Source organism: Rhincodon typus, chromosome 28 (genome assembly GCF_021869965.1).
Source record: "Rhincodon typus isolate 14 chromosome 28, sRhiTyp1.1, whole genome shotgun sequence".
Taxonomy (NCBI): domain Eukaryota; kingdom Metazoa; phylum Chordata; class Chondrichthyes; order Orectolobiformes; family Rhincodontidae; genus Rhincodon; species Rhincodon typus.
In genome coordinates this window covers 27580827-27595452 of record NC_063359.1, presented here as the reverse complement: position 1 = coordinate 27595452, position 14626 = coordinate 27580827, and the positions used below count along the sequence as shown (strand labels likewise).

At 40.5% G+C, this 14626-nt stretch overlaps 1 protein-coding gene across 1 annotated transcript in view; it reads left to right on the top strand.

Annotated features, from left to right (window-relative positions):
• The window catches only part of garnl3 (GTPase activating Rap/RanGAP domain like 3), a 325572-nt gene that overhangs the window by 226571 nt on the left and 84375 nt on the right, over positions 1-14626 (top strand). The window contains exons 7-10 of the mRNA XM_048613382.1: positions 1941-2047; positions 5651-5766; positions 7185-7217; positions 11823-11927. Of these exons, the coding sequence (XP_048469339.1) occupies positions 1941-2047; positions 5651-5766; positions 7185-7217; positions 11823-11927 (361 nt within the window). The remainder of the gene's footprint in view (positions 1-1940; positions 2048-5650; positions 5767-7184; positions 7218-11822; positions 11928-14626) is intronic.

Sequence of the window (14626 nt, the reverse complement as noted above, 5' to 3'; positions counted from 1 at the left end):
TTCTGAAGAAGGGTCTAGGCCCGAAACATCAGCCTTCCTGCTCCTCTGATGCTGCTTGGCCTGCTGTGTTCATCCAGCTCCACACCTTGTTATCTCAGATTCTCCAGCATCTGTAGTTCCTACTATCTCATCATCAGACCACAGAACCCACTTTGGCAATTTCCTGAACCCCTTTCTCTCATTAAAAACCGTCACAGTATCCCAAGGAAGCGTGAGCAATTCCAAATTACAGGCAGCAGAGTTGAGAGCTAAGTCTTGATGCTATTTTTCACATTTGTATCTCCTTTGCTGCAAGTTTATATACGCCATTTTACCAATCATTTCCCTTTGCTGCTGCATTGCATCCCTAACAGAAATTTAATTCTCTGCAAAGTGAATCCCTGATAGTGTCCTGCTAATCACCTTGAGATTCTCATAAACCTCAATGAGAGTGGGCTAAGAAGTGGCAGATAGGGTACAATGTGGGAAAGTGTGGGGTAATACACTTTGGTATGAAGAATAAAGTGTATGAAGAATAGAGACATAGACAATTTTCTAAACGGGGAAAGGCTTCAGAAATCTGAAGCACAAAGGGATGTAGGAGGCCTGGCTCATGATTCTCTTGAGATTAACGTGCAGGTTCAGTTGCAGTTCGGAAGACAAATGCAATCTTCACATTAATTTCAAGAGGGCTAGAATACAAAAGCAGGGATGTACTGCGGAGTCTGTATATGCCTTGGTCAGACTGCATTTGGAATATTGTGAGCAGTTTTAGGACCCATATCTAAGGAAGAATGTGCTGAGGTTGAAGAAGGTCCAGAGGAGGTTTACAAGAACGACCTTTGGGATGAAGGACTTGTCATATGAGGAGCAGTTGAGTACTCTGGGTCTATATTCAATAAAGCTTGGAAGGATGATGGGGGATCACATTGAAACTTCCAGAATATCACAGTATGTTAATGTTATGTGAGTTCTGAGGAAGGATCACTGGACCTAAAATGTTAACTTCGATTTCACTCCACAGATGCTGCCAGACTTAAGAGTCTTTCAGCAATTTCTGTTTTTGTTTCTGATTTCCAGCATCTGCATTTTTTTTTGTTTTTTTTTAAATCACTGTATGTTAGTTACTTTAAAAGCAGTAGGAACCCCATTGCATACCAGTACTGTCGGCAGGTTACATCAGACTGCAGGAGCAAAATGGAAAATTACAGAGGCCTGGGTGTGGAGGAGATGTTTCCACTAGTCAGAGAGACTGGGACCCAAGGACACAGCCTCAGAGTGAACGAATAACGTTTGCAAACTGAGATGAGGAGGAATTTCTTCAGCCAGAGGGTGGTGAATCGATGGAACTCACAGAAGGCTTAAAGACCAAGTCATTCAGTATATTTAAGACCGAGATAGATAGGTTCTTGATTAGTAAGGGGATCAAGAATTAAAGGGAGAAGGAAGGGCTATGGGAAGAAGGCAGGAGAATGGGGTTGAAAAATGTATCAGCCATGATTGTATGGTGGAGCAAATTCGATGGGCTGAATGGCCTAATTCTACTCCTATATCTTTTGGTCTCATGGTCGGTTGTTATGTGTGGTGTACTTGTCATTATTTTTTAACTTCATGCATTCATACTTCAGCAGATAACTCCACTTCAAAGTTCACATTGCACCCCCAGTGAGATTTTTCTTTCCACAGGTGTGAATATTGGATTGACTGATAACTGACAAATTGGTTTTATTGGGATTAGTCCTGCAACTCCTTGCTATTGAAATGGTCTTTGGCTTTATTGTGTGTTGCAGTTGGCAATCAAAACTATTTGATTCCTTTTAGGAGTAAAAGGAGAAAAATAATTAATGATATGAAAATGTAATACTGTTGAGCTAGAATTGCATCAAAATTTTAAGGCACTAGGGTAATATTGAGTTCTATCACATTTCTAACAACATTTGCTGATCTTGGTTTCTCTACAGACTTAAGATATTTTCTGAAGAAAGTGTCCCATTGTTTGGACCTCCTCTCCCTTCTCCGCCAGTGTTTACAGATCATCATGAGTTCAGGGACTTTGTTTTAGTTAAATGTAAGTCTGCTATTGCTACTTATGCTTACAGCACCACTGTATGATCTGTACTGAAGCCATTATAAGGTGGGTAAGGGGGGCCAATGATTAGAAACTCTAATTAATTTTAGTGCTTGAAAAACCTAAGTCAGTGAGAGCCATGCTATGACATGGGATGACCTTCCTATCACTGGGCTTTGGTCATGCTGATGGTTTCTGGATGTACCTGCCATCCAAGCTGGCATGATCTCACATAAACCACAATATCTCTGATGTTGAAGCTCTCTCTTAATCTACTCCTCTTACATAAACCCGGGTCTTCATTACTTACCTGCTCACTAGATGTCAGCGTGATTGTCCAAAGTATACTGTTTCGAATTTAATGTTCACAAAATGCCAGAAAAGCCTCCTGAATGAATGGCAAATGATTGGTCCTGCTCTAGTTCTGGTTTCTTTCATTCAGAAATCAGATAGGGACTGAAATTGCCCAGATCAGGAAAGTTATTTCAAAGATTTCTCACTTTTAAATCTAGTGAATATGCAAATGTGGGTTAGGAAGGGCAGCTTTTATGGAATGGGTTTGTCTGATTTCTCATTAGAAGATGTAGTAGAATAGGAAATAAATATGCTAATGATGATGATTTAAATGATGAACATTGTCTGACATCAGGGAGAGAGAAACATGTGTTCGAGACTTAAAGGGAAGCAAAGGAGAAACCGCTGTGCTCAAGAACTGTGTTCAGCACAATGTAGACCTTAGGGCAAAAACAGAGCAGTGTCACAGACCGCCAGAGAGCCTTAGTCTAAGGACACCCTAGGGATGAGAGAGACTCCAAGCAGCTGCAGCTCTGACTGCAAGTGTAGACACTCCAATGTTTGGGAGAATCAGGAGTGGATAGACTCCATGAAGTCTCAATCAGCAGGCAAGAGTCATGAGAAAAGTACAATCCATGGACTTAGCTGCAAGTTTCGGTTACCATGGAGTCTGCAAGGCATGGTAACTGTCGAGTCTGCAAGACCTGGTTACCGAGGAGTCTGCAGAGATGGTAACTGCATTGATCTCTCAAAACAGAAGAGGTTGGGGCCATGTTTCTACACTGAAGAAACATATCTTCTGCTGCTAAGAGTCTCTGTTCAAACAGACTTCTCCAGTTATTCAAATCAAGCACCACTGAGGCACAGGGTGAAGTGTTTTAAGATATTTTCAGTTTGAGAAAGCTCCTTGAATCTTGTCCATTTCCCTTGCACTCTGTACGATGCACTTTGAAGAAGGAGATCTGTGCTAAAGGTGCTGTGTAAAAACAAGTTGTGGGTTCTCAGTGATTGCTGTGTAAGTTAGAGGCTGATTTTTCAGACATTGTTTCATGTTCTTATGGCAGCTTTTCAGGAAGTGTTACTGATATTGTCCATCAGTCATTGGTTCAGTGGGAATGTGGTTTCGGAATTGTTGATGCTATAATTCAATGGAATGCCATTTATATTTCAGCCCTATATAGAGTGACACCAGGTTAAAATGGGCAGGGTGAATCACGGAATGTTAATTACTTTAAAAGCAGCAGGAAACCCATTGTGTCAATAAATGTACTATCATCGGATTACATCAGACTGCAGGATAAAAATGGAAAATTACAAATGTAACTCCGTAATACTGCTACTGATTGAAGAACTAGAGTTCATCTTATAGATATTTCCCCTCAGTGCGTAGACTGTTGATTGACACAGGCAGTAAACTTGAATCAAGATACAGGTTTCTTCTTGCTTGGCTGTCTTCTGCCCACATCTGAACAGAAGTAAAGCTGTGGACGTTTTGAGAAGGTCAGTTCACTTGGTTTAGTTTAGTCTCTTCACCAAAATGAGCAAAGTGCCTAAACTCCACCCACAGCATGAGAGCATTTGTTCAAAATGTTTCTACCTGAGAATACCTGTAAGCCAGAGATAATAGACGTACTTATAGAATAACGCAAGATATGCAGATAATAATCAACTGCACAATGGTTAGAGCTGGGCTACCAAGCCAGTTGAGAGCATCCATTGCAGTGTTGAATGATCCTCTCTTCCCAGAGTCCTTTTTTCTATTCATTCACGGGATGAGGGCGTCGCTGGTTAGACCAGCATTTATTGCCCATCCCTAATTACCCAGAGGGCAGTCAACAAGAGTCAACCACATTACTGTGGGTCCAGAGTCACATGTAGGCCAGACCAGATAAGGATGGCAGTTTCCTTCTCAAACAGATGTTAGTGAACTAGATGGGTTTTTCCCAATAATTGACAATGAATTCATAGTCATCATTAGACTCTTCATTCCAGATTTTTAATGAGGTCAGATTCCACCATCTGCTGTGATGGGATTCAAACATGGTCCCTAGAACATTACCTGGGTCTCTGCATTAACAGCCCAGTGATAATACCGCGAGGCCATCACCTCCCCTTTGTTACCAGGTGGAGTTTTCCACCACAGATATGTAGTTCTTCAAGCTATTTCAGACTGAGCATACTTAGGTTTAAAGTACTCGCAGACAGAATCAGTTCCACTGCCTTCACTTTGTTAGTGAAGTCACTTTGCTACTTGTAATTTCCTCCTGCTGTATTGATGTAAGTCTTAAAGCATTGTCAAGTGATTTTAACATGAAGATTGATTCTGTTCTATAATTATGATTTTTCCACAAGTAAAATACAACTTGCAATGACAGGGATTTGAACTACTTCACCGATGTACTGTTTCCTCTTTAGCTTAGTTTAAATTTTTGTGCCATCTTCCAGACTGAATCATCCAGTCATATATTCAAAAATCATGACATCATGTTTCCTATACGTTGTTAAATTATCTCAGGAACTTACTCTCAAACGCAGGTGGCATGAATACTGCTGTAATAGACCCATAGAGTCATACAGCACAGAAACAGACCCTTTGGTCCAACCAGTCCATGCCGACCATGATCCCAAACTAAACTAGTCCCACCTGCCTGTACTTGGCCCACATCCTTGATGGCTTTCATTACCTTCACTATCATTTGTATTGGCTCTTGGTCATCCAATATTCTGCATGGGGCTCCTAAGAGATGTACCTTCTCCCTGCTGTCCACCCAGCTACTTTTTCTTCTCCTTTTTGATTCCTCACTCTGAATCATATGACCCCACAATCACTTATCCAGCTGATGCTCATGTGTGTTGTCCCCCTCCATGGTCACCATGAGGCCAAGTATAGCCTTGTTTTGAGGCTGCTCCCATTAACTGTGCTGTACCCAGGAAGAACTGAATCCTTCTGCTGTCAGCACTACCCAAGCTCCAATCAGCATCAAGGTGTTTAATGTCTCTGTCATTAGTGCCATTGCTGCTTTCCTTGCTTAGAAATAGCTTGACTACAGCATACAATTTGGTGCATTTAAAAGCCGTCTTTCCAGGAGGGCACATGCTAATGTGAAATTATTGGCCAGAAATTCTCGCCTGTTCTGCATTTGTCTCGTTGTAAAAGTCAAGGTAGAGACAGGGCTCATCCAGTGAAATAAATGTATTGTGGAGAAATTTCTACCAGACATGTTGTAACTTTAAGTGATAAATCAGCTTTCTCTATGAGACAGTTAGCATTCACTGCACTGTTGCTTGGCTTTGATGTGTCATTTTCAGTAATAAATGGAGAGAAAGCAACCCTGGAAACCCCAACGTTTGCTCAGAAACGTCAGCGTACCTTGGATATGTTAATACGGTCTCTGTATCAAGATCTCATACCAGACTTGCATAAGGTACAGTAGTTGTTGGTGCATTTTCACTGGCTGCATTTTACACCAATTCCCTACTACTGACTGCATTTTACATCGATTCCCTACTACTGGCAGAAGTTTCTCTTCTGCCAATTGACCTAAACCATTTGCAAGGTTTGAAAATCCAATTAACCAAGAGCATATTTACTTTGATTGATGCCCAGAAATGGATTGCGTTCATGCAACTGATTTCTTTCAACAACAGTGAAAGAATATTTTTCTGAACTTCAGTATTAACTAACTATGACTAGCAATTAGTATTGGCAATAATTTGCTGTAAAATGTATCTACGGAGAGTTTTCATTTTTCTAATTTTCCCGTTGCCATTAAAATTATGGTAGATGTCTGTACGATACATACAGTGAGTATAAAATGACACTTGACAAACTAGATATGTTACCCCACATATTTAATGCTGTTGTCTACTTGATAATCAGATTTGGTCACTGTAATCAATAAATAATAAACACACAAGGCTGTGGAGGCCAGTTCACTGAATATATTCAAAAAAGGGATAGATAAATTTTCAGCTTTTAAAGGCATCAAGGGGTGTGTGGAGAAAGCAGGAATTAGAGAATCAGCCATGATTAAGTTGAATAGCAGAGCAGGCTCAAAGGGCGAAATGGCATCCTCACGTTTCTAGTTTCTATGTTTCTAGAAAGTTTTCTACCAACAATTGAAATTCTCAATACAACTTTAACTGGAAAATCTTATCTGAAAATAAATATGACAGTATTAGCTTTACATTTTAAGGTAAGTTTAGGGTTAGTCTAAGGTGCAGAGTCGTAGAATGAGACACCTATAAACTGGATGTTATATCAGCATCCTGTCAAGTTGTTAGTACAGCCTTAGTGGACACGAGCTGCAGTACCCCAAAGATAGTCTCACATAGAGTAAGTCCAGACCTTGCCTTAGCTTCTGACTCACTGTGGTTCAACAGATGACTGCTAGCATTGTTGTCCAGTATAAATTGAGGATCATGCAGTTCCCGTGGTCCAAGTTTCTGAAAGAGATTTCCTATCAATAGAGCGAGCATACCAGTGAATACAGAAAACACTACAACTGCAAATTAAGGCTACAGCAAAGGATTTTGAGTTGTATTAGCATGAATTGCAAACTATTGGAAAAATATTAGTTCTAAATACACATAAATACATTTAATAGATTGAAGTTGAAAAATTAAGAATATGTTAAAGATTTGATTTTCGAACAATGCGTAGTATTATTCAGTTGCAATTATTAATGACGTCATATAATGCCATTGTTTAGAGAATTCATTGTTATGAGCTTGTTCTTACCAAATGTTAAGAATACACTCACTTCCTGGTTTAGCTATAACTTTGTTACTGATGTGTGCATAATGCAGTGAACCACTTTTCTATGTCACATTTCTTCCTTAGGAAATGAATGAAATCCAACTAGGCTGGATAACAGTGAGATAATTTATCTTTTCCTTTTGCATTCAAATGCACCAGTGTTACTTCTTGTAAACTAAGACTGACAATTTTAATGTATTCTAACAGCATCAGAAGTAATGCTAGCCAAACAAATATTAATCCTTTGAGACCGAATTTACTGAGTGTAAGTATTCAAATTGTGCACACTTCCATTGGTTCATGTACCTGCTGAAACATTTGAAACTTGAATGGGATGGAATCACCAGAAAATTTCTCTTAACATTCCTCTCTAAACTGAGCATCAAAATTAGAAAAACTTTAAAGGTTAGATTGCTGATGCAAAAAAAAATCTGTCTCAAAGGTTTAATATTGCTTTGTCCATGTTAATAATGTTCATTGTTCCATCTAACCGCATCTGCCACTTTAGCATGGTTTTTGAAAGTGATTAACTATGTGTCATCACCCTGTCTCTAACTGGAAGAAAAATTGCATTTATAAGATTAAACCCAGCCAAGCCACTAGCACTATTGATCATTGTCATGAGTGGAATCGCTACCCATTGGATAACGGAAAAAAAATTGAGTCAACAGGCAGTTGAAGTTAAATCCATGACTGAAGAGTGAAAGTACATCAACATGTTTAACAATCATATCGTACATCTTTGCAAGAGCAATAAAAAATTACAGGCAGCTGTTTGACCCCGTTGGCTACGTGTGCTTGTCAGTGCACCAACAGTTCTTCCCCGCTACTCTCTATAGAAATCCTGCTGTCCCATTTTTCTTTATTTACTCACAGAATGAGGGCATTGCTGGCTAAGCCAGTATTTATTGACCATCTCTAATTGCCCAGAGGGTAGTTAAGCATCAGTCACATTGCTGTGGGTCTAGATTCATCTATCGTCCAGATCAAGTAAGGATGGCAGTTTCCTCCTCTAAAGGGCATCAGTGAATCAGATAGCTTGACCAACAATTGACAATGGATTCATGGACATCATTCGACTCTTAATTCCAGATTTTTATTGAATTCAAATTCCACCGTCTACCATGGTAGGATTCAAACTGAGATCCTTAGAACATTAACTGGATTAACAGTCCAGCGATAATACCACTAGCTTATTTTGGCCTTTTTGGTGAATCATGGCCTGTGCAATGTCCTAAAATTCATTGCAGCTATAAATAATTTAATGTCTCCTTTGCTGCAAATGGTCATCCTAATTTTGACTGTCTCTGACATAATTTGTATCGGCTGCATTAAATGTCAATACAGAGTTGACTACCACAGGGTCAGTCTCTGTCTTACAAGATGGAAAGCTGCCACTGTCAGGTTAAACAAAACTATTTGGAATGAATGTCCAAATTCTTACATTGTTTGCTACTGCAGACATTCTTGATATGTGCTGTGAATCTAGTGTCAAATATTATCCCATCATACAAGTGTGACTGTAGGTTAAAGGGACAACTATTTAAGACTGATGCCAATAATGCACTTATTAATGAAATAACAATAGGTTGCATTCTGTGATGATGGTATGAGAACTCTGTGAAAGCCAAATTGTTACTGAAATTAGCATAGTAAGAAATTATGATTGATTTGAAAGCAGAATCAGAAAGTAGATTAAAATGGACTATTACTGTAAATCTGTAGCAGCACATCTGATAACAAAGTTATTTTATACCAGTAAGAGATAGACACGGGGAAATGTGATAAAGTATTATAGAAGCTATGCTCATAAACATCACACCAGATCAGAGATCTTTTATCTTTGCCCTGATACTTTAAAAACTTATGAATAATGAAATTTTAAATGCTTCTGGCATGTTATTTCGCATAAAATACTAGCAACATGTCAGCGAACATTTAATAAGATTCCATCAATGAGACAATGTAAAATTATAATCTGCATTGATCAATCACAATCAATTGTTTGCCTTTCTTATTTGGTGGGAGATGGGGATAAAACGAGGTTTTTATAATTATGACATTAAACAATTTATCTTCCTGGTCAGTGTGTTTTGATTGTGAAACCCCAAAATCCATAGCGTTTGATGCTCATGGATTGTACTGGGTAAAGAACAACTGGAAGAAAATGATGCTGAAATGTGTTCGCTGCTTCCATAACCTCTCTACCAATCCTCTTTTCTTTAATTTTCAGATTTTTTGTGTGGTTGGGATTGGGGGAGGTGTGTAGGTGTTGTTGTGCAGCCAGCAGCCTCTCTGTGTTAATTGGATCATAATAGAATGGATTGTCCATGGCATGTTAAAGGAAGTGATTGATGATATGAAAGACCTTTTCTCAACTGGGCTTTCTTACAACTCATTTTCTGGTATTGGAATAAAGTAATCATTTCCCTCAGAATCCTGCTGCCACAGTATATCCTAGATTAACTTTCCATATGGGGTGTTACCAGTAATGGCTTTCAGAGTAAGAATACAGTAGGACAATTTCTCAGTGCTCTGGTCAATGATAGGGGTTTGTGGGTGGGGGCTGCACATTGTCAATAGACTTAATAGAGGTGGGGAAGTTGTTCAAAGTGTGCTGGGAGGAATGTTTAGAGGGCTTGAGGTGGTCCTCATCAACCTGATATTGGCATTGGGTGGCTTTGCACAATGTTAGTCACTGTGTGAACTGAAATCATACACTTTCCAAATGTCCATTATTGCAGGTCGTTGCAAAATTCGCTGGGACTTATTTCCCCAGTTTATTTCTCCAGCGTCTTGCTGAAGGTACCTTAATTAGCCATCCTTATTGTATTAGTCTCTGCAGGCAGTTTGTCTGTGGAAACCATAAAAGTTCCCGTTCTCACCTAAAGTCCACTCACATTCTTCACTTTTCACTTTCCAGTAAGGTCCAAGAATGGGGTTTTTCTTTCATTTCATGGGATGTGGGTGTTGCTGGCTGGGCCAGCATTTATTGCCCATCCCGACATTCCCAGAAGGCAGTTAAGAGTTAATCACATTTCTGTGGATCTGGAGTTACATGTCAGCCAGATCAGCTAAGGATGGCATATTTCCTTCCCTGAAGGACGTTAGGGAAGCATAGGGTTTTTTTCTGACAATCGACAGTGGTTACATAGTCACCATTAGATTAACGTTTTATTCAAGCTTTTTCTTTAAAAAATTGAATTCAAATTTCACTACCTACCATGGTGTAATTCGAACCTGTGCCCACAGAACATTAGCTGAGGGGTCTGAATTACTAGTCCAGTGTCATTACCACTACTCCACTGCTTCCCCACAAGCAGAAACTCTTGACCAGTCTCCCATGCCCACTTAATCTTTGTAAACAATGCAGGGGGCATTAGGTGCAACTTTAATGAATGGAAGCATCAGTTGGCGTTGTTTTGTCCTTCCAGCTTCTCCTGTCCTTTTCTTTAGAAATATGTCTTGCACTTCTTTTTGTTAGACTCCAACCGTCTTGTGACCTGATGCTATGATTTCTAGCTTTGCAGAGGTGGGAGGTTGACATATTTAATTTACCAGCATCTACTTGTGTCTTACCTCTGGCTGCACGCTGAGACCTGATTCTTTTGCCCATGTTCTTCGTCACATTGATTTGACCTTGAATGGAAAACTAGCATCTCTTCTGTTAACCCTTCCTTAGTTTCCAATGGATGAGCAGAAAGTCCCTGAGTTAAATATTGGGAAAATTGATATTGTGATGATTTTCAATCCCAAAGGCCACTCTGTAATATTAAAATCAGTGTTTTTGCAAAGAACGAACATATTGGAAATTTTATTGTCCAGTTGGAGAGCTTTATTACCATTCACAATAGAACAGTGTTGGAAAAGAAAAAATATTAGTACGTGGTCTCCTTGTGTTCTGTTTGGTCTACTTTCTTCTATAGGTGACTGTATAACCAGTGAATAAATTTTTGGTCACACAACCATATCTTTGCTTTCTGATTAGTCTAATGTTGAGTAGTTTCATGTACTGTTGGTTATGATATCATGATAAAGTAAGTTCATACTCTTTCAACCTTAGGCTGTCAGTCAGTTATAAAGACTTACCAGGGCTAATTGCCTCTGCCCAATGCAGGAAGGTAATTTTATCCAGTCTTTTTTGGAGGAATACCCTGGCTAGGTGGTTTCACTAAAACATTAATTACCCGCCTATAAAATAACTTGCCACTTTTAGATGGGTTGTTAAACTGCAAGTAGCTTATTGACTGGCCAAAAAGAGCCGACAATTGTAATAAGCTTCACGTTGTGAGAAAGGTACACTGAAGGAGAGGGAAGCTCGTTGATAGAGGCTTGTGGGAAATATCATTTGTAATAATTCTGAAACCTTGTCTGCAAAGGCCAGTAACAAATTAATAAATAAAACTTTGCAGATTGACTGAAAAGGCCCAGCTCCCTGTCTTGTTAGTTTATACCTATTGCTGTTGTTCATGAGGCACATGAAAGGACTCTGAGTCATGTGCTGATGGGACTCTGCTGTCAGGACCTTTTGAAATATTTAGCGTGGCAGCCATTTAGTCATTCTCCAAGAAGTAGTCATAACTATATGAGGTCATAGCCTCCCTAGATGAGGGACAATAGTGGCATGTAGTGAAATCCTAGAGGTTATTCTCCTTAGTTAATTGAAAGAACAGTTGTGAACCTGTGCCGAGGTTTTAATTCTTACTTGTGTTATATACTCAGAATATGTTAAATAGGAGGTCGTTCAGCGATGTGCTGCCGGAATCCCCCAAATCGGCTCGGAAAAAAGAGGAAGCACGTCAAGCGGAGTTTGTCAGAGTGGGCCAAGTAAGTCTGATTCAGGGCACGCAAAGTTCACGCGGAACAACTGGGTAAAATGTTGGTTTCTTTGGCTGCCATTTAATTCAACCCATTCATCGTGTGAGCTAAGTCATGTCCTTTGCTGTCTGTCCTTGCAGTGTCATTTGAATTCCATCAAATAAACAACGAGAATGGAGAATTATTATGGGGTTACTTTGTCTGCAGTGAGCAGAATTGGCAGCACCATCTGACAATGCGATGTTCACCTCAGTGTGACCTTTTCCTACTTGTCTGGCTGGGAGATGGTAACTGTATGATGGCAACAGTTTGCCAACTGAACTTCAAAATTAGTTTACTCTATAATTCAGACAGGCAACATTCCTAGTGCTTTAAAGCATGAGTTGTTGACCCATTTAAACAGAGGCAACAATATCTGATGTGGTGTTGCACCAGCGTAGCAGCTTTTTTGGATTTTTGTCTGCTTGTGAATTAGATGATGGATGCTTCCGATTGATGTTGAGGTGTTTTGTAAGACGTGCATTGATGCTGGATCAAAGGAATCCAAACACTGCTGCATCACAATATAACAAAGGTACTTTTAAATGCAATGCCTCATCTTGCCTTTGCTCACAGAAGACAAAAACAAATCAGTGTACGGATTCAGGTGTTAAATGTGTGAGGCAGCACAAGTGAGGCTGGTGGCTGTAGGGACTCGGTGGTCATAAGCAGACCTCGTATGTCTGGATGCTAGTTATCAACCCGCTGTCGGAACGTCCAAAGTTGACAGGCAGGCACCGACCAGCTGGATCATCAAGCTTGCCCTAAAACACCATGATCTCTGAAACGTCTCAACTAAACATCACTCAGCTCCCCCTCCTAGTAACGTGATCTCTGTTCCACTTCCTTTTTTATTTATTCCTGGAACGTTGGTGTCACTGGCTGGGCCAGAATGTGTTGTCTATCCCTAAATGACTTTGAGAGGGTGAAATTGACTGCCTTCTTGAACCAATACAGTCCATGTAGGTGTAGGGGCATCTCAGTGCTGTTAGAAAGGGAGGTTCAGGATCTTCACCCGCTGATCAAGAGGGAGCGGTGATAAATTTCCAAGTCAGAATGGTGAGTGGCTTGGAGGGGAGCTTGCAGATGGTGGTGTTCCCATGTATCTGCTGCCCTGGTCCTTCGAGGTTTGGAAAGTGCTGTCTAAAGAGCTTTGGTGAGTTACTGCAGTGTATCTTGTAGATGCTACACCCTGTTGTTACTGTGCACCAGTGGTGACAGGAGTGAATGTTTTAGGTGGTGGGTGAGGTACTGAACAATGAAACTACTTTTTCCTGGACAGCACCAAACATCTTGAATACTCTTGCAGAGTTCCACTCATCCTGGCAAGTGGAGAATATTCAATCAGGATCCACTTTAACTAATACTAACTGTGCTGACTTATTCTAACTGATTCACACCAACACTTTGTAACAAATAAGAATTCACAGGAGTGATTCATTCCTTAATTTTGCCAAAAGCCATTTATAGTCATGGTGTCAAGTAGGAACATTTTGAAAGCCTTCAGACGTGGTGAGGATTTTTTGCTGATTCCGAGTGTAAGCAACTGCTGAGAGAAGCTTGACCCTGCAGCATACAGCAGCCTGAAGCTGTTTCACACTGGATGGTCCACAGTTGTAGTTTTTTTTTATTAAAAGGATGCACAGCAAAGGATTTGTGGAGCTCATTCTTAATTCATATTTTTCCTCTGAAGTTTATTTTAATTGAAGTGCTTATTCCTCCATTTTGCTCCTCCCCCATGTTTTATGCTCTCTCTTTAAATCTTCACAAATTACTTATAGCATCCCTACAGTTTGGAATCAGGCTATTAGGCCCATTGAGTCCACACCAACCCTCTGAAAAGCATCCCAATCAGACCCTTCTCCTTATTCTATCTTTGTAATCCTGCATTTCCCATGGCCAATCCACCTAGCCTGCACATCTTTGGACTGAGGGAGGAAACCGGAGCACCCAGAGGAAACCCATGCAGACACGGGGAGAATGTGCAAACTCTACACAGACAGTCACCCGAGGGTGGAATCGAACTCGGGTCCCTGGTGCTGTGAGGCTGCAGTGCTAACCACTGAGCCACTATGCTGCCCCTTTGGTGTACCCGCTTCGTCAGAGAGAGAGAAAGAGAGCGAGAACCTCTGCGCCTCAGCCCACACTAGGACAGCTAGTCAGTGGATGAGGCTGGTCTAGGATTGCACACGCCCCAGTTACCTCTTGATTCCAAAGTGGGGGGATGTGCCTGGCCTCCACACAGTGTTAGTCCCCTCATTACTGTGTTGAAGACTGAGGATTTCCACACACTGTGTCTCCCCACTCAGTGTGCTCACACTTGCTGCCCCTTGTGAAAATCTGATCTATAAAGCAACGCAGCTTTGCGACTTACGATCTCTTTTCATAATATTCATTATGCAGCAAAACGTTACCAATTTTACAGGATAATTGATTCAACCAGCTGGCAGGGCGAAGTAGAATAAGAAAGGAATTTGATGCCCTGCTTTCTTCTTTGTTTTGTGTTATTGGCCTGACAAACGCCGCTCTTACGCAAATAAAATCCCCAGAGCACTCGGCTTTGGACTTGAATATCATGTGACGATAATGGTGGTTGCCAAGGTGATTTGTATCAATAATAGATAACAAGGCGTAGAGCTGGATGAACACAGCAGGCCAAGCAGCATCAT